Genomic DNA, 24383 nt, shown 5'->3' with positions numbered 1-24383 from the left:
GTTCTTTGCTTTCATTTCAAAATTGGTAAAGCAACAACAATTGACACTAGCCATAATAGATCGGACAAATCTATCAAATTCTATGAAATTGAAACTAGTATTGATAAATATCATTACTGTATAACGTTTAATGGGTGTTGAATACTTGGACGGGGATTTCAGATTTCAGAAGATATAGGTCTAAACAAAACAGGCGCAAGATAACAATGAGAATGAGATGAGAATGATTCGGATGCCTATATATATAATGATGAAATGCGAAAAAAACGTATACACATCGACATAGCCCCTACACCGTGGTGTTAAAATATTGAAATTCCGTTTGAAAAGCCGAATTTCCGCATTCCTAAATACAGAAGATGTGGATTTAAAAAAAAAAAACTACGTCGAAATATTAGAAGAATAATTAGGATTGTTTTGGCATGAAATTTGCGACTTGAATCGAAACGAAAAAGACGTAACCGCCAAAGTGAAAAGATAGATATGTATTATATATATTACACAGTGTTTCAATCGATGGTCATGTCTCAAAATCAGGATGGAAGAAAAATTTGCTCGATTAATGAAATAACAAATGAGTTTCGTCATTAAAACTTACCTCCATGTAATAAAAGACACAGACATCGAACCATTTGGTGAAGTGTTTTCGAAGTGTGCAAGCTTTAAGAGCTCATATCTCAAACCTAATTCTAACAGAGCGTTAACGGAACTAGTCCTTAATCTATTTATAAATCTAATTTTGAACCAAATTTTCATGAATTTTCTATACTTACCAGCATAGATATTTCTCAATACCGTACTTGGTTATTTTGATTTGAAAATTGGCGCCGATACATTTGAAGTTTCGAGAACGAGGTTTGAATCGAAACTTTTGATAGTTTTTTTTCTCCAGAAATCTAAACCGAACGTACTTAACACTTACCTTACAAATCAAATAATGTCGCGACTAAGGATTTTACTCTATTCTGTAGTATGTGCTAACAGTAAAAGGAACATTTCCTTATCACAAGGTACTGCAGCCATCTGTGTCTAGCTGCAGACCAAAAACTCCTCTAATTTTCTTCACCACACAGATGACTGCAGCCACGTTGTAATTCATTAATGTTACCGGAGTGAATTTGCGTTTGCTTTTGTTTTGCTGATACACGCGCACACAAGTTTTTGCCGGTAGGAGCTTCAAAGAAAAATAAAGTTGGTTTTACTGTAACCAGTAGCGTTCAAACCTTTCTTCGGGATTCGCAGGAATTCCAAGATCTCCCGTCCGCAATCTACGACTGATTTCTTCAATCTGAAGGTGCACTGCAATGTAACGGGTTAAAATGGGAGAAAAATTTCAATTAAGTTCATTTAACACACATTTACTTAGAAAATAGGGCAAAATTTTAAAGAAAGAAAAGAAAATACATTAAGCCTAGCCTTACTCGGACAAGGCCAAGTTAAATATTTGACTAATCGGACCAAAACAAAATCATTTTCTGATTTTCGAACATATTTTCAACCTCTAACTCGGACTTCATTAAGCTTATATCCGAGTCAGACGAGGTTTACTGTATGTATGAATAAATGGTTAAATCAAAGTTCAAATTTTTGTTATCGAATGAAAAGACATTCATATTTTTTCTGCTGAATGTTTCGTTCTTATGAACGTTCTTATTTGATGGACGACGGTACTTACCCTCGGTCATCTGGCTAGACCCCCCCGCCTAATGGCTTTTACTAAACGAAAACCCACCCGAAAAAGAATTTTTGATTATTCAAACAAAAAAAAAAACTTAATGATAAAGAACGATCTACAAGAAATCTTTTCTGATTAATCGGGAGAAAAAAGATTTGATTATTTGAGTCGAAGTTTGTTTGCCTGAAACTGAACTAGAACGTCTGTAATTAATGTTGAAAAAGGAGGTTTTTTATTAATTAATCATTTAAAGAAACACCTAAATTATCGATTATTATTATTATCAGTAATAAATCGCCCCGCAGAGTTTTCGTAACCTATCATAGAATACTTTATTATGCGGATACTTACATAGATATTGTCGTTCTTGTTCTTTCGATAGGTTCGTTGGTAAAACTGTAGGCATTCCCGGTATGAACGTTTTATCCACTTCGTCCGTTTGCCAACGACTTCGACGCTTTTTCTGTCGATTCTTACCGCCATCTAAAGGCCAGTTGGTCGATGCCGTGTAAACTGAAATGGAAAGGCGAATTGAGTTACGTTGACCTTTCTATATCTAATTGTTTCTAGAGCGTGCAGAGGAGTAGGGATAAGTGAAAAGAGCGAGGGAAGAAAAGAAGATTTACAATGGCTGTTTTTTTTCAGTGAGAAGAGCTCAGAAAAAAGATTTGAAGACAGCACGACCTGTTAAAAGGGTTTTCAGTAACAAATTGCGTTTTAACACTTTATCGAAATATGGAACGGAAGAAAATAACTCCATTTCCAATATTAAATAAACAGTTTTCCAGGGTTTTTTTAAATTAAAGCCAGCTATTTCACGTTATAAATACTGCCGAGTCATTTCTTTCCAACAAGATAATCATCGATATGATGAATGAAGTTAGGGCATGTGAAGAACTGTTTATGTCGATAATTAGTGCAACCAGGAAGGAAGCCCCATTTTCAGTCATTTTTTTGTCTTTTTAACAGCACAGAATTTAGAAACAAGGGCTGCTTTAATATAAATAAGAGAATAAACTGATGATTACCCTGTTGATTGTCATCTTCTGCAGGTCGTTTAAACATCTTGAAATCCGCTGTTTTGTTCTCTAATGAGTTTGCAAATCAGCGACGTACGTAAAACAAAATGGCGAAACTGCCGAGTTCGGATCCGCTCGGAAATGTTCGGCCCATTGTTTAAAATCTATGTTTAAAAACAGAAAATATCTTTCCGATTCTTGGATACAGTAGAAAAGTCATAATAAATAAAAATGTCTAAACAAATTTCATTTTTGAAAAAATGTTGCTTTCACTTTCCTCATCGGAAATGATTATAGGGGCAGCACTTGACGGTCAATCATCAGAATTTTAACACCGGTTGCGGGCCGGACTCGCCTAAAACGTAGCCGAATTTACCAAATTATGCAATTTGCTTTATAACTTCATACGTTAGACCCTATTTTTGTTAATAAAGAACGGGAGGTCCATATATTTTGTGATATTTACCGCTATTGTTTACATTTCGCCGTCAGCCGCCGGTGCAGCAGCAGAGCTGCAGCAGCGCCAGCATCGCCATCGACGTGTGGAACGCGTAGCCTACAAGAAAAATGGCCGACCTTTCGTTGGATGACTATATAAAAAGAAAGAAATTCAGCGGTTTTAAGAATAGGTAAGCTGGCTCTGATATCTTTAACCGTCTCCTCTGTTTGATAAAATTATGCAAAATGTTTTACATTAACAAATTGCAGCTTTTAACACCGAAATAGTGACATTTTTAAATGCTGAAATATATACTGTACACAACACTAACACAACAGTAAAACACACAGTACAGTAGTACTTTCTTTCTCTTTCATTCATGGCTGCTGCAATAGGCCTATATCTTTTGTCATAATTATACATTTCTCATTTTTTCTTTGTTAGACCGCTCCCTGTAAATAAAAAGAATGGGCAAAAATCTGCATTTAAATATTCGCCAGTCACAGTCTCCAGGCAAAAGCAGCAGCAGCAAGGTGCGGGTGTCCGCAATATTAAATCAAAATTTAATGCCAAGAAGTTAGCGGCAAAGATTACCTCGACTGGTAGCATTAAAAACCGTCTCGGAGCAAAGGGAAAGCAGAACGGAGCAGGCGGGCAGGGGAAAAACTTGAATTTGATAACGAAAAAGAATATCGACGCGCGTGTAAAAATAACGAATAAAAATCTTGGTAAAATGACCGACGCGCGGCAGAAAATTCTCGCCAAGACGAAATTCGCGGATGCGCGTGTAAAAATCGTAAACAATCTTGCTGCGAAAAAAACGAATAAGCCGAAAATAGTTTCACCGAAAAAACAACAGCGACCGACGTCGGCCCCAGGTGGCGTTACCATTCCGAAAATAACTATTAAGAATACAATAACTTCGAGAAATACAAGTGCACCAGCGACAGGACGACCAAATCTTATTACTATTCAACCTACAACAAATATCGGATCAATCACGAGGACCATACCTGTAAGTTATTGCAAAAAATGTTTTCTCATTGTTTTCTGGTTTTTCCACCATTGTCACCATTTTCAGTGAAGATTTTTTGTACGTATGATTTTCACTCTCAACAGGTAAATAGACGAGCACAGAGCGTTCTCTCGCGAACAATCGCCGGTACTTTGAATAAATCAAAAAATGGCGCCTCATCATCGATTGGTCAAATATCACGAACTGTAAGTCTCTCTGACTTTCACATAATCCTCGCACCTAGAATGCGGCGTTCATATCGTGAAAAATTCCTGATCGCATGAACAATTACAGTATATTATTTTTTTGTAGGTTCCATCGGCAACAAAACCCAGTCAAATGGGTATTTTGAGCAGATCTGTAAGTTCATTGAACTCGCATTAGAAATTCCATGTCAGAACCAATGAAGGTTGCCCGATCAATTTTTGTCTAATTTTCAGGCACTTCGTTCGCAGCCGACGTCTGGTCTATACAGCAGCATGACTGCATCACCTGCTCAACAGACTCTATTCAGTAGAACTGTAAGTATTATTCCGAAACTATTTGCATACACTATTTTGAAGAAATAGACAGTTCTCAATGACTCCGTGATCTCAACCGTGATCACACATGTGTTTTTGACCCGGGCCAAATGTTGCCCCGCTAAATTAGGAATCGTTTTGATAGTATTGTGTCGTTGCCATTTGTGAGATATTCACCTACTATTTTCAGATCGGTAATAACAGTTCTACATTCACTGATGAAATGGACGCTGAATCTTATTCACCGAAAGAGAACTTCGTTATCACTCGACCCGTCAGTCAACAACAGACAAATGTAGGTTTTGGACAGGTTTCTATTTGATGCTGAGCCTGGAATGCTCTCTTTGTTTCGACCAAAATACGCTCTAACTATTCCGGAATCGTGTAATCTATAAACCTGGTAGAAGAGAGTTTGTAATCCAGAATTGCTAGTTGTCCGATCAAAACTGTCCTTAGCGTTCTTTTCAGCGAAATTTCCATTTGTAAGCAGTGAGAAGTTGGGATGATAATATTTTTGATTTCATTATCAGATCGCTAGTAGTAGGGGTGACGTAGTCGATCCAGGATTTTCACCGTTGATTCGCATACAGAATGATCAGTACATGGAACCTGCTCCCGCCGCGAAGCAACCACCGTTGGTAACAACTAGAACTCATAAAGCTGCCGTAAAGGAATTGAAGAAACCCGAGGATGAGGTATGTATTGCGAGACCTAATTATCGGATTAATTTCAAGTTTAGAATTGATGAGAAATCTGGGGAATTATGGCCATCTAGAACGTTTTATTAAGATTTTACAAGGTTGTATACGGGAAAAAAAACAAATTTTTTTATCAAAAATTAGAATGAAGAAATAACTTAAAGACATGACATTTCGGACTCTCTCTCTCCCTCTAGAGCCCATTGTCTAAATTTTATTTCATCTTATTATCTATTCTCTTTGTCTGAGTTTATATGTTATGCTACTATGACCGTTTTATGGTCGTCGAAAATTTGATTGAAGATTTATTTTTTCGATTATTGTTTCAGGATGTTGTCATTATCAGCCCGTTGCAAGGATTCAAAGTGCTTGTCACCAATCTACACCCGATCGTAACACAGGATGATATCATGGTACGTCAAAGAATTTAAAAAACCTCGATGGGGGGGTTTAAAATCTCGTCCGGTTCTTGACATCATTTGTGCGTTGATAATATTAACAGGAGTTGTTCAGCGCGCTGGGTCCGTTGAGGAAAGGACGACTTGTGAAAAAGGGAGTCGCGGAGATCGTGTTCCATACGAAAGAACACGCGTTGATGTCGGTGAAGAAATATAACAATCGCGAGTTAGACGGATTACCGATGACCGTTCGAATGGTCACACCAATTAACGCTCAGATTCCTGACGACCATATCGAAGGATTAGCGAAGTAAGATATTTATGTTTATGATCGATGCTATCAACCCCTGCTATACCATAAACAGCCTCCCTTAAACAGTGTATCCTGTCGATTAATGATAAAACATTTAGAATCCAGCCACAGGCTGCTTAGAGTACTCTAAAAATATACTTCCACGCTGCTGTTATCGATGATTATTTTCAGGTACGCCTTTTAGTAATTTCGAAATGTTTACTTTTCTTCGCAGACAAATCAAGCCATCGTCCGACTTGAAACCATTAGAATACATGGAGTTAGACATGGCTGCTGTACAGAAGGCATTATTCAAGGTTACAGCAGCGCGAACTGCTAACACACCATCCCCGAAACCAGTGAGCTTTACTGTCAAAATCTAACGGAAGAATGGTTTATTTGATGGAAGAAAATTGGTTTTAGTTTCGAATTCTGGATTTACATTCTGTGGGCTGCGATCACACAATCTTAAATTTGATTCACCGCTTTCAATGTCAGATATGTTAACATTTTAGTGAGAAATATTCTGTTGCTAATTTTAACATTAAATTATGTATATAGATGTCTATAATGATACTGAATTGTACACCTTTCAATTTCAATAATAATAAAGTGATGTTGGATAACCATATAATGGTGTATTTTTAGTATTGCCGGTAGTTGTTCTCTGTGATCATAAAGCATGGAGCCAGTCGCATATTCTATGACTAAAACATGCTCCGAAAACAAACATGGCAAGTTCATTCAAAAGCAAGGAAGGAGTCAGCAGTACTTGTATGTCCCTCTGTATATCTTCAATGTGAGGAGAGGCAAGGTTTTAGTATGAAAGTGGATAACGGTACCTCAAATCATATTTCCATATCATTTTAGGTATCTATATTGTATATTGTTTATAAAAACTCTTATCGGCTTGTCAATCAATTTTTCATAGCAAAATACATTATTCATAGCATTTTTGAATGATCATTCATCAAAATACAAATACTCCGTTAATAACTAATAACTAATTTTCTATATGAAAAATTGCCAGTTAAGGAGTTACAGTGCTGTTTTAAGAGTCTGACAATTGTCTCGCTTGGAAACCCGGCCCGCAAATCAGTAAATAGTTTGTCCAGTTCGGCTGTTCAACGACTTTGGCAAGCGAGTATTATGTTAGTTCTCGTTTTTCTCGCTATCGTTATATATAGGGGCAGCACCAGACAGTCAATATCTCTATGTTCACTGTGGCGGGCGAATTGATTCAATTGCTAATTCCATCAACGCTAATGCTTTATTCTATGAAATTCTCTTAATAAAAACTTTAAAGCCACTTCTTGGTAGAAACTATTGCAATTTATTACGTCGATTTACATCTTGGTCAAATGTAGGCATACAGTCAGTTTGCCCATGATGGATGAAAATGATTGAGCAGAATGGCTGTGGGCAATAGAAAAGTGCCACCACTTTTTCCGCACTTCAAGGTGCAAAATGCTTTTGCAGCAAAAGCAAATTGCTTTAGCCTTACCACTAGGAACCATATATAACTGGGATAGTTCATTATATCCAGTGAAATTGTCCTATATGGGATGAAATTCTTGGCTTGTAAAAACCGCTAATGGTTATTTCTGAGAACGTTACAGCAAGGAGGTCCCACCGTGTCGAGAAAATGCTCGATAGGAGATTTGCGAAAGAGGAAACCCTTCATGCTTCAAAAAGCCTTTAACAAACAAATTTTAAACTAAAGATTTGGTACAAACTTTTTATTGTTCATGATATCATCCTTGTACATAGCGTATTAGAATCTGATGATAAAGCATACTGGGAATCCAAATATCTATCATACTTGTAACAAAAAAGCCGAACTGGCACAAGAAAGATTATGTTTGATTGAACATGACAAGTGATTCTAAAAAGCACATAGGAATCGTTGTGTCACACAAATCACTGGCTATTGATTATTTGAAGCCAGCTATAGATGATTTTGACAATGTGTCTATAATAAAATGATCATACAGAGATGTAAAAACATACTTCATTGGTGTCATATAATTCAAGATCTCAAAAAGGATTATTCTTTACACATGAAATAAATATGCACGAAGAAGAGAGGGAAGTTTTTGAATATAATTCTTGAAATTCAACTATTAAACGATGACTACAACTTTGAAGGGCTACGTGTATGTACATATAACATTAAATACAGCATTCAAGTATACAAAATAGGATCCAGTTTCACAGTTGTAGGATTCGTCGAAGCATCAAAATTTTGAACTGTAGAACTGGTTCCAGAAGATTGAAATCACGTTTCAATTAGCAAATCTTCTATCAAATCAAGTAATACTTAAAATGTTCAAACAATAATTACTGTAAATATCATAAATGCTTCAAAATATACATTACATATATCGAACTTAAATATAAATGCTTTGTGCACATTACTGATAGAAAAAAAAACTTTTACAAACATTGGTTAATTTGTAAGATTAATAGGGCACTTATACGTTGGGAGTATGTACTTATGAAAGGCAATCCTTTTAATAGAATATAATTCAATGGCTAAACTAACTGAAGCATGGAATGTGTAAACAGATAGTATATATATATATAGTTAATATGACCAGGGAAGGCAAGCAGCAACTGTGTTCAAGTTTCAAATGCACAAGACCACTTCCAGAACAAGTTCTGAAAATTCATGGTCTGAGTATCTTCAAAGAAATATGTGACCAGTTATTTTGGTAGCTTTCACTATGTATTAACTAGTGGATAATTACTTTTTACTGCAGAATCATATCACAAATTTTCATTTTTAAGAAGGAAGACTTTCTTAAGCCATAAGCAAACGCGGGGGATACCCGGAAAGCTGTTCTAATTCTTAAGACAATATCAATACTTGTTTTAAGCAATAATTTTACTCCCAATTTTTCGTTTTATCGCGTATATACTATAAAATGCCTACCTAAGCAGGGTTTCATTTGATTTGTTTGAAAATTTTGTTCAGCAACAACAGCACCAGAGAATGAGCATAATTCATAAATAAGGCAGCATTAAAATAATTGTTAGGCAAACTACAAATCGTATACAAAGCTTCTATCGAATCTGATAAACACAGCAAGTCAATAAGGGGAGACCAATCCCATATCTGAATATTGAATTAAGTCGTCAATTCCATAAGGTCAAAACTGGCCTTGAATATCACGAAAAACATTACAAGAATTCATATTACAGTTGAACTTCAATACAACTTCAAAGGACAAAAAAAGATCTGTATTGTTATAATTTCATGAAATCAGTTAAATGCCCTCATTTTTAAGTTGTTTTATTCGCAAGAATTCCAGTTATAACAAAGTTCCGCTGTATGATAATATTACAAACAACTTATTAACACCGTATACATTAATGTTGCAGCAGCTGTAAGTTTATATCAATTTACAATTTACACCATCAAATACGTAGCAATGCGAGTCTTGTGTATGTTTTCTGTCGAATATCTAACACATTAGCACAAACATTTTTATTCAATCATATTAATACATCTGCCATTTACATACATTAAACATTTGCGCCAGTTTCATGTGCGTTTATATGTTCGTCTCTTTTCTCGGTGTTTTACGAGGAGAGTTTTTTGGGCTGTTTGTCGTCGCCTGTGATCGGAGGATATTACTCGCCGGTCCGGCCGATCCCTGCTGCGACGCGTACGAATCGAGCATGTTTTTGACTAGATTCATATCGACGTCAACTGCTTCGAAATCGTCATCGATGTTGTCGATATCATCCAGATCTTCCATACGAGCTAAGTTGATCTTTTTACCCTACAAGAAGGAGCAAAAACACGCTCATGAAAACTATTCAAAAGGAGTGTTCACTCTCCGGCCATTTACAAATTCCCTGAGTTTTCCCTGATTTTATATGTAAATACACAAAATTCCCCAAAGTAAATCAGAGAAATTTCTAGGTTGAAAATGTTACAATTCATTCATTTTTCATCGAATTACATTCTGATATAGAAACACATTGTCAATATCTTTATCCAAATTCCCAGAGTTTTTCCCAGAAATTTCCTGAGAGCATCAGAGAAATTTCTAGGTTGAAAATGTTACAATTACATCATCATTCATTGAATCACATACTAACAAAGGAACACGTGGTCAATAGCATTATCCGAATTCCCAGAATTTTCCAGATTTTTTTGTCAAATTTCCTCAGTTTTCCCTGATTTTCATCTATATTTTTTCTGTTTTCCTGAGTTTTCCAGGTTTGTGGCCACCCTGTCAAAATATTGCCAGACCCACCGAATCAAAATCATAACAAAAGATAGAACTGATTGCAAAGAGTGACGACGAATAAAAGTAATGACAGACGAAACAATGGCTAAATGAAATATTCCAGTGAATACTCTCATGGTATAACATCATACAGCTAGTCTATGAACACTCATGCATGCATTGCTGCTCGTTTGTCTAATATGGAAGTGCAGACGGAAAGAGCTTCTGTATTGAGTGGGTGTCGACGTTAGTTTCATTTTCTAATATAAGGACAAGAATCAACTTTTTCCGCCCATGAAAATTTCCACGATTTATAACCATGATTTTAATCGCAAGTCATTGATCTAATAATCTGAAACTCTGGATTTCGCTTTGTATGAGTAACCTTTTACCTCTTGGTGCAGTGCAAGTCAACATATTTGCCTTATAAGTAGTGAGTGCATGTGAAAGTTAGGAATTTGACAGAACAATTTTGATTACATTTCATTAACGTCCGCAGCCGTGGGAGGAACCGCAGAAAACTGCCTCACACACCCCGGGCTTACAGATATTGGTAGTGTAATAAGGGGTTATTACATCTGACACAGACTTACGGATGGCGGCGGGAAGCAACCGGGAGTCCAATTACAATCATTTATCAGATCATAAAACGGATCTGATTCCTAGAACACAACATAAAAACTTCAAAACTGTAGAACTGTCACAATGGATAGAAAATCAATCAGAAATCAAAAAGGTCTAGGGTCTAATCTATTGTGTTAATTGGCAAGGATATCATTGAACCGGGTATGGGCAAATAGTTTGCATTTTCTAATAGAAAATCTAAGGGATCACCTGAGTCATAAGTCTTATATATGACTCAGTGGCTATAAACAACGTCCTGTTATCTGGAAAGTGACAACTCCCTTTTGTTAACGAAATTCTAATAGTGAGACAAAATTGGGCATATTGCCTGTAGTCTATAATTCAAAACTGAAGGAAAATCTTATGAAGATATCATTTTCTGTTTTTCCATAGCCATAGAGAAAAACAAAATTTCCATAGCTTTTCCAGAGCCTGGAAAAAAATTCCCATTTTCCAAAACTTTGGAAGACTTTCCAAAACCCATGCCAACCCTGATAAGAGAACAGATCTATACCTTCTTATTTCTAGGTGGTGGTTGCGGTGGTCTCGCTGGTGGTTGTGGTGAAAGTTGCGTTTTCTGTTGCGGCGGTGGTTGCGGTGGTGGGGGTCTCTGCGGTCGATTCGTGCCGTTCTGATGATGTTGCGACTTCGTTTTATTCTGCTCTTTCTTCACGAAACTTTTGCCGACGTTCGTTTTCGACAGTTCTTTGTCCATCAGTTCCATGTAATCGTTCATGTCGCCGAGACCGTCCGGCGACTTGCTGCGTCTACGCGTTCCGAAATCGTGCGTCTCCTCACCTCCGTCAGATCCGTAATCATCGCTCATTTCATCACTAGAAACTTCGTCTTTAAAATCTGAAATAACACCGATACATTATTTCCGATCTCATTAAGCAAGGTACTGAAAACGACACATTCAGGTAGTTAGTGACTGGCAGCGATATAGAATGGTTCTAGTTCCTTGGTTGTGAGTTACGTTGAAGTTAACTCTACCTTACAACTTTGTTGTGATTTGTTCTGGATAATCTTTTTGCATCTTAAGTTATCCCGAAGATGACTTTTAGAATATGGTCGAAATGTCAAAAACTAAATATCAAGTTAAGTAAACCTTTTTCGGTAACAATCATAATAGACATTTATGATAACGGTTAGGCTACAAAAACATACAGAAATAATGCTAATATGAATGCTCTTTAAAAACCAGATTTACAATCATAACAGTTTTGTTCTTTTTGAGTCTGGGATTTTTTCTATATGGGGAGTTTTCTCTAAAGTAAACCGATCAGTTCAACTTCATTCTCAATGGAACTGATTTTTTGCTTCAAAATTAAGGCAACTTGTTGCGATCCAGTTTTGTGATGATAACTAAATAAGTGCAGCTTATCATTCAAAGTCACGCGTGGTTTAATTCTACGATGCATTAAACATCCGTTTGGCATCAGAATCACTCGTTTGTTGCACAGCTATAAATAACTAAGTTACGTTGATCTACCACTAGATCCATTTGCCGTTTATGGATATATGATACCATTACGCGCCTTATGCCGACCGCTGAAAATGCCTCGAATTAACTGAATACTTACCGAACATTTTTTGCATCGAAGCAATAATGCCGCCTGCTTCGAAGTTGACATCATCATCGCTGGAATAGAAATATATATATATATATATTCGACATTTACTTTGAAATCTAACATCGAACAGTGTTTTCTGAAGCACATTATGAAGTCGAAATGAGTAATGTTAACAATTTAGACAGTTTTCCAGTGATAGCAACAGTTAAAATATAGCAAATTCTACAGGTTTGATAGCAATTTAGAATGTTGAAATCATCCACAAAAACAAAATGGCGGCTTTTTGAATGGCAGAAATTAGGCATTTACGGTCTAGAGCATCCAGAGATTAACAGTTGGGGTCAGGGTAAGATTAAGTTTTAGGGTAAGGGAAGATAATGCATCATTATAAGGTAGGATTACGGTTACGCTATAAGTAGTAAAAAGTTAAGGTTTAGAGATAAAATTGCACAATTTGTGAACGATCTCAACATCGCCTAACTTGCACGTTTATTGCTAACAACCGATATGGATTGACAATGTGCTTTAGGAACTATGGGATGTAAAATAAAACACTCATACATATAAAAACACCGTTTCGCTCACCTAAATCGAACAAATGGCCGAATTAACGTTATGTTAACATATTTTGGCCGGGTTTTTAAAATTCCACGACGGGGAAAATTACTCAAAAAATACAAAACGGGTAAATTATAGAAAATGTTGCATTACAAACATAAACGTACAGACACGCACTACAGTAACTTCACGACTCGATTTTGACAGTATCCTGAGGGTACTAGATTTTTTATTTGGATACTAAAAAATTAAATCGAAACTATCTTGACAGGATGTAGGAAATATCTGATTTTACCAGAAGATATTTTATCTAATTGTTCCTGTATTTTCTTGATAAGAAACTTTAACCGGTGTACCGCAAAACTATGACGCGGGGGGATACTGACAATGAATGATCTCCCAAGACTGCGAATAGAATTGTACAAATCAAGCCTTGAACTTTGAATAGTTTTACGTAGTATTTTTGACTTACCCGCCGCCGAATTCGACTCCCTCGTGTGAAGACATTCTATTCACAAACGACTTTGTTTGGTTGACGATGTCGGTAGATTTCTGATTGACTCCGGGACTCACGTTGCGATGGTGTTGTGCAGCTTTATCGAGAATATTATCCAACTGTTCCGGCGTAACGTCTAACCAACTATCATCTACATCACAATCACAATTACGCATTAAAATCACACAATCAAACTATTTTTTCTCTCCATAAAACGCGATTATTGATTTCTCGATTTTGTCGCCACACACATGTGCAAACAACAGGTTTTTCACTTTTAATTTCCAATAACGGTAAAATTATTTTTTGATCATTCTAACTTCGTGCAGCCTGTCATAGGTGTGACGCTGAAAAACGATAGCCAAAAATAACCACCTGCAACATATTTGGACAGAAACTGAGTTATGAAATATAAAGGCCGAAACTGTTGAGGTACAACCGTATAGATCGAAACCAAGAATTCAGTTCATTGGAATGATGAAGTATTCTATCTATGAATGCTTAACGATCACAAAGCCTTGTACGTATATCTAACTGTAGTATATCCTCTCGAAAAGCTGACAACAAAAGCCTGAACTTCTGATCGGTGCTAAAATATCCAGTTGTTTATAGAACCATGGACTTCGTTTTAGATTCCATGATAGAACGCGCAATGCTTTATACTGATACTGACTCCGGAGATTTCCTACTTCCAACGGGAAAGAAAGAATGAGTATTCGGACGAATTATCCTTAAATCGCACTCAGGATAGTGATAAGTACATTAGAACCGCAGTTTTACGGGATCAAGTATTTCGTATGAACAGTACAGTTCATTTCAAGTGACAAGTAACGTTAATGGTTACAGAGTCTGATGGCTAATTCAAAATCTTCATAAAAAATTCCTACACACTTATACGCTATACATACAGAACACACGTGATACTGGCTATCGTATCTCAAACAATGAGAATCTTGACTGTTTGATGTGTACCATATTTAGAGTTACCAATACGCCGTATATGTTACACGATATCGACGGCAATTTTATGTTTACTTATTTCATCAAGCGTGCGCCGTTACTGCAGCGCGGAATGATTTGCTCCCCTCTTCTCTGTCTGCGTTGCATTCAATGAAAAGCGTTGTCAAGATTTCTAAGAACGCAATCGAAAACGAGTCGATAGCGCAGTGCAAAATTGCTCATTACACAATTCCGATAAATGAAGCACAAAAGAGAACTGAACTGGAATGCTTAAAATAATGTCCTTTCACAATTACAGTCTGTTATTCTGTGTTGGCCCAACGGGCGCGTTTCCAAGGGGGTGCGCAACCCCCTAAAAATAGCAAGTTGCCCACAAATACTACGTGAAAATCAAATATATTTAACTGATACCTAAAAGATTTAAATTCATAAGCTCATTCTCTGTACGGCTTCCAAATGTCCGGGTGCCCTATTGATTATATGATATGCCCTATTTTGGGGGTGCACCTCTCCCTAAGTCGTACCCTACATCCATCGCGGCCCTAAATATCCACAAACCATTTTCATAGTCTCAATTATAACTCACAGAGTCATCACCGATGGAGGCGAAAGTAAAAATGTACCGTAATCTTAACAGGTTTGACTCATAAGTATCTCTAGTGCTAACTACAAGCTTACCTATTACCTATTACCTGCGTACAGTAAAACCAATAGATCCAATATAAAATATAGAACAGAACGAAAATCCCCAGTATAGATAACTATGACTGACTAGACATATATACTAGACACATAGTCCGCTCGTAAAACTGATATGTAAGTCATACATGCACCAATTTTCCCGTACGCGAGATATTTGCCAGGAAATAGTTAATATCAGTATCTAGCGAAAAGATAAATATTGACAAGCTTCAACCCGGGCACCGACCATGAAATTAAAAATCCGAGATTCACAGCGAAATTCTGAAATGTTCTCGTATAGAACAATGCGAGCACGCATACACAGGGTTCATTGATAGAAACTTGTAGGATATTAATTCATTGTTACATCGTGTCTCATAAAGTATGAGTAAGTAAATAGAACTTTATACCGCAAACATTCTTAATGCTATCGTTCATTCGCTTTCCCGAAGTCGTTTCGTGCGGAGACGATAAAAGAACGTATTAAAAATTCATGAATATCGATTCGAGCGAATCACATGTTGCGAGATTTGAAGAGACGCTTTATCTAAAGAGTGCATAATCTAATAACAAGAGTCTTCCCGTGTATTTGACGATAAACAAGTGTTGAAAATGTATTCAATTTGAATATTGCGCTAGCCTATATACTTCTGGGAAGGGTCCTTGATATGTCTAGCTGATTTTCTGTTATGTCTGTAACATCGTATGTCATTAGATATTAATTAAATGATTAAACACTGAGATATAATCCAGACACGTAATGCCGTATAACAAGTTTCAATTCAGAAATACTGACACGGTATCAGACTGCATCGGAAATTGCTAAACTCAACTGAAATGAAACATACGGTAAGTTTACAGGGTCCCTACAGATCAGCCATTCCTGGTTTTAAAGGAGATAATATCAAATTTCGAGGAAGTGTCTGCATCACTTTCATATCCCAATTACAGTAGACTCCCCCTAAATTGGTTGCGTTCATCTCAGTAAACTGTTAACTTGGTGGTTTATAAGAAATTATCATATCCATCAACTAAACTCCATTTCTAATTCGAATTATTGGGTAAGAAAAAAATCCTGCTTCCAACCGTACCGAATTAGGCACAAGTCTACAGTACAACTTCTAAATTATCTATCTGCCTATTTCCCAAAATTGAAGGTGTTTTGAAGGAGTTTCGGCAATTTACTCAAACCAAAGGAATTTCTAACGCCTTTACAAGCATTTTCTGTTTAGGAGGAGTTTTTAAGGAATAAAAGTATTGTAGGGAGCCTGGTTTATGAAAAAGACCGATGAAAATATCTTACCGTCGTCCTTTGGAAGATTCTGTTCCTCTCGTCTCAATTTCTCGATATCAACTGGTAGAGTTTTCAGGAGATTCAATATCTGGACACCTGGATCAGGGGAGTTTCTGAAATCGATAGGTAAAGTTGACTCAGTCAGGTCAGCGTATAGTCAAATCACTGTGAAGACTAAATCAATAGCATTCATCATCATACACCGAGACCAAATCAATGAAATCATTATATCAAACAAAAGTTAATTCAGTTCTGATACAAACAAATGAGTTATAGATATAAACAGAAATAGAAATAGAGCAGAGATAAACAGAAATAAATGAGTTGAGATAAACAGAAAACAAAGTCGACAAACTTTTATCAAAATGTTTTCAGCGATAACACCAAATCAAGAAAGGCCTGGACCTTCATACTGATAAGTCTTACCTAACTCTTATCATTTTAATTGTTTAGTTCTCAAATTGCGAATGGTACTGTCGATGTTTGACACTTGAATTTATACAGACGGGTTGCTTCATTATTATGATGATTATTTTCGCGGAATTATGTTTTTAAATGTGGGCGTTGAAACTATAGAATTTTCAGAAAATATCATCCGATTAATATAAATATTAACGTGAAGTACCGATTTGACACGTGTTGGCTGTGAGTTCATGACTCATGTCAACACAGGATGTCAACACAATTTAATACTGGAAAATGATTCAACTTTCAATGAAGAGTAGTTTGGAGACAGCTGGTTTGACAAAGCTGTTTCGCAACACTCTTTTGTGATGTCACCATTGATCTGTTATATAGTACCGAAAGACTCCTACAGATGGCTGCACCTACTATTGCGCTTATGTTATTGGTGATGATCTGATATGTTATTACCAGGGAAATAACTTCATAGGCAGGTATTTTAGATGCAGTTGCAGATAGTTATTGGCAGATACATTTGTAACACCATTAAATTTTCTCAACTCTATAATCATCACTTTGAGGTTGCTAAATTAATTCATGCTGGTTCCAAAATGCTCATTTAGCATTGTTTGCATTGGAATTCTGTTTTTGAATTTATGTAAATACTATGTAGAGGTAACACTTTCCTTAGATCTTAAAAATCATTAATTTCAATCTTATCATCTACGTACCAGAATCTGATTAAAGTGAAATAAATATTCTGTATTGTGTATTTCTGTATTGTGTATTTCTGTATTGTGTATTGTGTATTCTTACTCGTCTGTGCTTCGAACAGCGTCATTGAAGTATTTTTTCGCTTTATCGAGAAACTGTCGATACAACCTTGAACCTTCGATCTCGCCCTGAAATCAAATGAGAGAATATATTGCCGTTATGAAGTGAATTCGTTATCTTCGGAATCAAACAAGGGTTCTTTCTGATCAGTGAATCCAAAGTTCCCTGTGATATTTCTCTGACCCATATTCCCAGATTCGATAATCTCAGCGAGGGCTGTTTCTTTTCTAAAGGTTCCTTGTGCCACTCATCACCAGCGAGAACAACAAGACACCGAAAATTCAATTGGTTTCTCCCTGATTTTCAAGAAAAGTCAGAATTCCCCGATTTGGCCTGATCTGTAAGAACCCTGATTGGCTATTAATGTATATAAATAAATATGAAAATAAACCCGATAAATATAAAACATGCCGATTAAATCATTCCACCCAATTCAGTGAGTTCTCTCACCCATAAAAGATCAGTCTCGAGCCGCTTTAGAGATAGAAAACAAATCCCCCGTTGATGAAAGATGAAAATATGATATTCTGATATTCATTTTCAACGAATAACAGGTCTGAATATTGGAAAACGAAAACTGCCGCCGGTGAAGTTGAGCGTAACGCAGATGTTTCAAAAGGATTAGTTAAAACTCGAGGGGAGGGCCATCGCCGATAATCCCTTTACAACAACGAGCTCATAGAAAAATAACATCATTCGCGTAGAACCGCATATACGTTATAAAGAAAATCGAAAATATCCTTACCTTGAAATAGCCGTTTGTTTTCAACGATTTCAGATATCGTTGCCATCTGATGTCGGAAGCAGATATGTGACCATTCGCCGTACTACGATTTGAATTCGAACATTTAGCGCACAGTATTTCGAAGCCGTGAGCCTGAAAACAATTCAAACGGTAGATTAACCCTTTCAGTGCTGACTAGTTAATACCCTATAGTGCTAGAGATAATTTGAAAATTTTTAATAATTCCACCCTAGTGTGTTGAATAACTGGAATACCACTATAGTGCGTCTACACCGTGGTGCGGTGTATCGTTAGTTACTAGTATTTCACTATGTCTGACAAGTGCTGCCATTTTTCAAGAGAGATAATTACTAATTACTAATTACATCAATACACCGCAGTGGGGTGTACTAGCAAAATCCATAAATGATTTATACACCGCACAGCGGTGTAGACTCACTGAAAGGGTTAATGAAATAAGTGTCCAGAAACGATCGCTAATCTCCATCCACCTCTAAAGACATTGAGTTCTCTAAATAAGAATTTCACACAGGGAGGCCACTTCTGACTTGCTTATTCCCGGATTCGATCTGCTAAGAATCCAATCAATTAACGCAGTCGAATACGTACCGGTAAGACATAGATGGAAACTGTTTGATTTTACGTGCGATTTAGCTACATATTCTACAAAATTCCCTGAATTTTTCAAGAAAAGAAAATTCCCCGACTTCCCTGAAGGTAATAAGCCACTGTGTTTCATTAAAAATCTCAACTGCAACATAATTCTTTCATACTTAGTGTTATAGTATATAGTGTTTTCAATAAGAAATTAACAAGCCAGGTCCCTTTGCAAAACAGGATGGTCCCATGATATGTCACAGTCCCGGAAATGAAAGCTGGTTTGAAAAAACAGGCGGGTCCTTTACGAACGACAGACGGGTCTGGGACCTGGCTCTTATTGAAAACACTGACTTTATGAATTTCGTAGAATTCGTTTTTCTGATTTCCGGGAAGAAGAAAACTTACAAGTTTCATTCCGAGATCATACGCTTTATATCGCGGAGACATTGGAGGCATCATCGTATACCCGCAGTGTCTGTCGGGTTGAAATTTCTGCTTCGACAACTGAGCGTAAAGACATCGCGTAAATTTCACCTACAAAACAATTAGAAATCCACGTCTTCAATTCTAATTCAAAATTCGGTAACGATTGGCAGTCATGAGACGAGAAGCACAATATCTGTGTATGATGATAACGAGAGAAATCCCAAAATAAATTCAGCCAAACAATGAAAAGTTCTACATCAAAATGATTATATTTTGAGCAAAATTTCGGCTAAATACTATAAGCCATACAAGGCGTACTGATGTCAGTACGCCTGATGATGGTTCATGGTATTTAGCCGAATTTATTGTGGGATTTCTCTCATTGGCAATGATGTTCAATACTTTTATAATCAGGGCCCAGAGTTATAGCCGCGATCACAAGCGCATTTTTGACAGGGGCCAACTGTTCACACTTTTCGAATCCCTGCCAGTGGTACCAAATGGGGCCATGCATGTTTGACACAGGCCAAATTTGATTAAAAACATCAGACTAGGCTTCAGTTTAGCATGAGTCAAATCATTCCATGTGAATACTACATTTTTAATGTTACTGGTTCTAGAAAGTGACTGACCTCGCTTGCCACAGTACCATTCTGATAGCATTTAGTATGAGCCACTAGCAATCATCTCAGAGATGATTGCTCGTAGGTATGAGTGTTTGATTTACGTGTGATCACGTTCTCTAATCATCTCTGCACGTGATCACGGCTTATGTTATACGTACTTTACGAATGGCCACAAAATGGAAAGATTTTTTATGTAATTTTTTCGTTCAGATGCTGATAATATATTCTCATTTATGAGAATAGTGATGTGTTGATTACCTGTGTCATGACCCGTGTGGTGGGTGGAAAATGGGTGAACGTTCGACATGCCTGAAATAATTACATCATTAATACATTTCATCATTCGTATTATTTTCATATACACAGTATTTATGTATGTATGTAAGTATGTCTAGGCAAGTCATGAAATCTGAGAAATTCAGACATAGAAACATTTGTATTCACTCTGGAGTCCTTTAAATAACACTGCAGCTCAGTTTTAGATAGAGGCAGTAGTTTTACCAGTGTCGATTTTTCTGATAACGAATTATCCCGAAATATATATATATATATATATATATATATATATATATATATATATATATATATATATATATATATATATATATATATATATATATATATATATATATAAAGCGTAGTACCTAAGATGCGTTAAGGGAATTGGTAGAACTAGGCAGAGAAAGAAGTTCATTATAGAATCGATAGTAGTGAACCCAATACAGATACCAGAGAACAATCTTTTGTATTTTGAACACAATTTTGTATCATTAAGGTACCTACAGATAGTTCATTCCTGGATATTTAGGAGTTTCCAAGGAGAAAATTTCAAACTTCGACCATTTTATGTCCAAAATACTGTAGACTTAGTAGCGTTTATCTTGGTAAAACGTTAATTTTTTTTCTTTAAAACATATTCATCCTTTACACAACCAAACTCAGTTTTTAATTCAGCAACCGCCAAATTGGGTACAAAGAATCCTGGCTCCAATTGTACTGATTTGGTATAGACTACTGTGAATTTCAAATTGCCAATATTTTTCAAAATTGAAGGAGTTTCAGGCATTTTGCTTAAATCAAAGGATTTTCAAGCACTTTAAACGCATTTACAGTTTAGAAGGAGTTTTTAAGGAATGAAGGAGTCGTGTAATACAGATAGATACAAGATATATTTTGATAATGATACTATTAAATTGTCAATTACCTGTAAATCAATTGGATCTCTAAAATAAAATGCCTGTACGGCTGGCGCGACGAGGTGAGGATGACTCTTCAGAATCGTAGATATAGACGCCGGAACGTAGCAGCTCGTTCGATGAATATTCTGATTGATTTTGTTCGGATATCTGGACGCAAAACAAAAACGTAGAAGAAATTGTAGTGAAGCAAAGCCTCCCTTACTGAACTAATCAATGTGAGGTGAATTTTTTGGTTCTCAGAAGAGGCATTTTAAAGCTTGATTTCGATCATTCGATCGAAAAAAATTCTGTTTTTTCCCGTTTTTCGAAGATCTTTGCGAAAAGCTGTTTTTTAAACAATATTGACACGAGAGGCTCGTGAGAAAACTAGATTTTCAAAACTGATCATCAACAGGTGAAGAGTAGTTTACAAAGTACAATACTTGATGCTGCTTTACAGAGACTGGAAAACAATTCCTTGAATTCTGTTAAAGAGAAATGTCTTGACTCGAGAAATGTCTATAATGTATTGTATTTGCGCACGCAATGGTACATGATGATGCACACGCAACGGCACACGGACGATACAAGAGAATTCCCACTCTTTCACGTACCAGTTATACAACGCAAGACCAGTACGAATAAGATCATTTATAATGCCCTGATAACGCAACCCTAGAGAACTCATTTATTACGAAAATCCATTAGCATTTCAAAGGATTAAACTGTCTCTCAATTGATGTACAGTTAATGCAGCCCGGCTGTACAGCATCATGAGGACCTTATAGTCTAATCATCGCTCACCGGGCATATTAAACAAACATAGCCATCGTAGCCTAAACCTCAACTGGATTACGTGTAACCCGCGCGCTGTCAGGTTAAATAGGCAACTGTGAATGATTATAGGCTGATTAGCATTAAAAAACAACTTTCTAGACTACGAGATGATACGGGTTGCGGACATCTCTTAATTACATCGCTATAAAATGGATATACCGAACATGCATCTATCTGTTGTTTCAAATGAAAAATGTTAATAACAGACCCTCAGTTCACTGACCACTCTGGTGCACTCGTAAACAGGCCCCAAGACCCTTAAACAATCCATTACCACATTTTTTTCATGCCGCTCACGGCAGTTAGAACTGGTGCTTATTATAGATGTAGAAAATTACAAACAGACACAAACAGACGCCCGGCATTGCTTCGATCGATTCGGATAATTAGGGATAATCTTATGTATAGACATGTGTAATACACAGTAGGATACGTCATTGCTGTATATGAGATACAGCTACTGAATTTATAACACTAAATAACATCAATACAACAATAGAAAATATACACGAACCATTAAATAGTTCTGTTAGTAAAAGACCGTCAAATACTTTAAAATTATCTTATTTCTAAAAAATCTAACAAAAATGCGAAATGATTAATGCCTAAACCTTTAGGTTAAACAATCCCTAGATACTGTTAACCCTAAAATCAAACAACTCTTGGAACTCTTGAATTAGACAGCCTTAAATTAAACAATGTCAACCCATAGATGCGATAAACCCTTAAATAAACTACCCCTATAAGCTATAAGCCCTTAACAAACTCAAGATGCTATAAACCCTTAAATGAAACAAATCTTAGTTGCAGGAGAATGAAACTGTTACCGAATAATTTTCAATAAGCTTAAACATTCATAGAACGTGCAGAGAAACTAGAAATGCACTTGACTTACCCGCTCAATCGACGTTGAATAGTTTTCTGAACAGCTTCAGATGCTTCGGTTTTGTCCGGATTTTCCGTAATGCATTTGATCGCTTCTTCAATACTGGGGGTCCACAACGGGAACAGCACAGCGTCAGCCGGGTTCTGGGGTATCGGCACTATATGAACCTTACCCCGGTGCAGAAAAATCTGAATTAAATACACCAGAGAATTCATGATCTGAAAATGACTATTCCGACATAGTTGAAACATTGAATTAACTACTAGCGCTAGGAAACATTTCAAACTCTATTTTCTTTCTTGCGAGATTTTTATATCAACATTACAACACTGGACTCAGAGTGTTTCCATAAACGGTCTGATCCTGATTCATTATGGTTCATTCATCTCTTGTAAATTTCATTCGTTAATTGATTAGAAATGAAATTGTGAACGCACCCTGTTTTCTGATGTGTCCGGATTCAACCATTTTGGGATGACATCCGCAGCTTCAATCAGCAGAAACTCGCCATCGCTGTCATGAATTCTAGAAAATAGAAACGATGAATCGAACGAAATTGAAACAAACTAATTATTATTATCAATATGAAACTTTTAATCATGACAACGATCCCTAGTGAAAGTTCAAAACATTGTTTTTTCATTTTAATTTTTGATAGAATAAAATCCGCTTTTAATCTTTTAGATTAGTAAATAGGGCTGAGTGGGTTTTAAACATATTTTTATTACGAATCTTTTCTGCAAGAAATTCATGATTAGATTCTGAGTGAAACTTACTGCACAACGAGATCAGGAAAATTATTTGTTAACTGAACTAATAAATAAAGTATAAACCATTCATCTTCAACGTTATCTCCATAATTTGTTGTACCCTTCAAATGTGAAGGGTTCGGACCTACAAAAAATAGATGACAACGATTTGTTTAAGATCTAAAATAAAATAGATACAGCACGGATAAAATGCAGTGCAGAAAAGATAACGACGACAATATTCATGAGAAGTACGACCAAGAAAAAACCATCATCATGACTCACCGAATCCAGAAACAACACACAAATGAAACGGCTGATTCTGCCAGATATAATCCACTAACCATTGACTCAAATAGGCTAAATAAAGGTCTAACTGTTTCTCTAAGTGATCCTCAATTACTTCATCGTCGAATGTATCCGGTAAATAGGGAAACAGAAGATATTCCACCACGTCTTCAGGCAATCGACGTTCATCAGTTGCCATCTTCGCTCTCTTTTGTGGAAGGGGTTCCCCCGTCAAATTATATGGGAAATCCCCGCGGAACAGGTGGTTTCCGTGATGTCTGATTTCGGCCAGGCTCCGCGAGTCAGAATCCGGACTCGAAAGTTCCA

At 36.5% G+C, this 24383-nt stretch overlaps 3 protein-coding genes across 3 annotated transcripts in view; 1 reads left to right on the top strand and 2 right to left on the bottom strand.

The window, feature by feature from the left end:
- LOC141904475 (uncharacterized) overlaps positions 1-2824 on the bottom strand; it is a 50122-nt gene extending 47298 nt beyond the window's left edge. Inside the window, exons 1-3 of the mRNA XM_074793065.1 lie at positions 2704-2824; positions 2027-2188; positions 1224-1299 (exon numbers count right to left, since the gene is read on the bottom strand). Coding sequence (XP_074649166.1) covers positions 1224-1299; positions 2027-2188; positions 2704-2740 — 275 coding nt within the window. The 5' untranslated portion in view covers positions 2741-2824. The remainder of the gene's footprint in view (positions 1-1223; positions 1300-2026; positions 2189-2703) is intronic.
- Positions 2825-2872: 48 nt separating this feature from the next.
- LOC141903715 (uncharacterized) lies at positions 2873-6681 on the top strand. The gene is made up of 10 exons (XM_074791960.1): positions 2873-3323; positions 3578-4148; positions 4253-4354; positions 4461-4508; positions 4589-4669; positions 4860-4964; positions 5200-5364; positions 5697-5780; positions 5870-6075; positions 6293-6681. The coding sequence occupies exons 1-10, from the start codon at positions 3262-3264 to the stop codon at positions 6438-6440; spliced, it is 1572 nt and encodes a 523-aa protein (XP_074648061.1). The 5' UTR covers positions 2873-3261; the 3' UTR covers positions 6441-6681.
- A 1003-nt stretch (positions 6682-7684) lies between these two features.
- Positions 7685-24278, bottom strand: LOC141904771 (protein ecdysoneless homolog). Its single transcript, XM_074793421.1, has 14 exons — positions 24054-24278; positions 23796-23913; positions 23457-23544; positions 23029-23207; positions 21323-21464; positions 20377-20427; positions 19472-19600; positions 18467-18598; positions 17704-17789; positions 16495-16598; positions 13527-13701; positions 12506-12564; positions 11437-11777; positions 7685-9845 (listed from the first exon to the last, which is right to left on the bottom strand). Exons 1-14 carry the CDS (start codon positions 24253-24255, stop codon positions 9615-9617), a joined length of 2037 nt encoding a protein of 678 aa, XP_074649522.1. The 5' UTR covers positions 24256-24278; the 3' UTR covers positions 7685-9614.
- Between the last annotated feature and the right edge of the window lie 105 nt (positions 24279-24383).

The sequence above is a fragment of the Tubulanus polymorphus genome, chromosome 4, assembly GCF_964204645.1.
Source record: "Tubulanus polymorphus chromosome 4, tnTubPoly1.2, whole genome shotgun sequence".
Taxonomy (NCBI): Eukaryota; Metazoa; Nemertea; class Palaeonemertea; order Tubulaniformes; family Tubulanidae; genus Tubulanus; species Tubulanus polymorphus.
Note: the sequence above shows the minus strand (reverse complement) of the source record. Positions and strands in the feature narration are given on the sequence as shown.

Bases quoted from the DNA above. Each gene is read 5' to 3' on its own strand.
- LOC141903715 (XM_074791960.1), top strand. From the start codon at position 3,262: ATGGCCGACCTTTCGTTGGATGACTATATAAAAAGAAAGAAATTCAGC. The intron at 4,355-4,460 runs GTAAGTCTCTCT...ATTTTTTTGTAG, and splicing joins TTGGTCAAATATCACGAACT to GTTCCATCGGCAACAAAACC. The intron at 4,670-4,859 runs GTAAGTATTATT...TACTATTTTCAG, and splicing joins AGACTCTATTCAGTAGAACT to ATCGGTAATAACAGTTCTAC.
- LOC141904771 (XM_074793421.1), bottom strand. From the start codon at position 24,255: ATGGCAACTGATGAACGTCGATTGCCTGAAGACGTGGTGGAATATCTT. The intron at 16,599-17,703 runs GTAAGAATACAC...TATCGATTTCAG, and splicing joins GCTGTTCGAAGCACAGACGA to AAACTCCCCTGATCCAGGTG. The intron at 11,778-12,505 runs GTAAGTATTCAG...GTGTTATTTCAG, and splicing joins TTCGATGCAAAAAATGTTCG to ATTTTAAAGACGAAGTTTCT.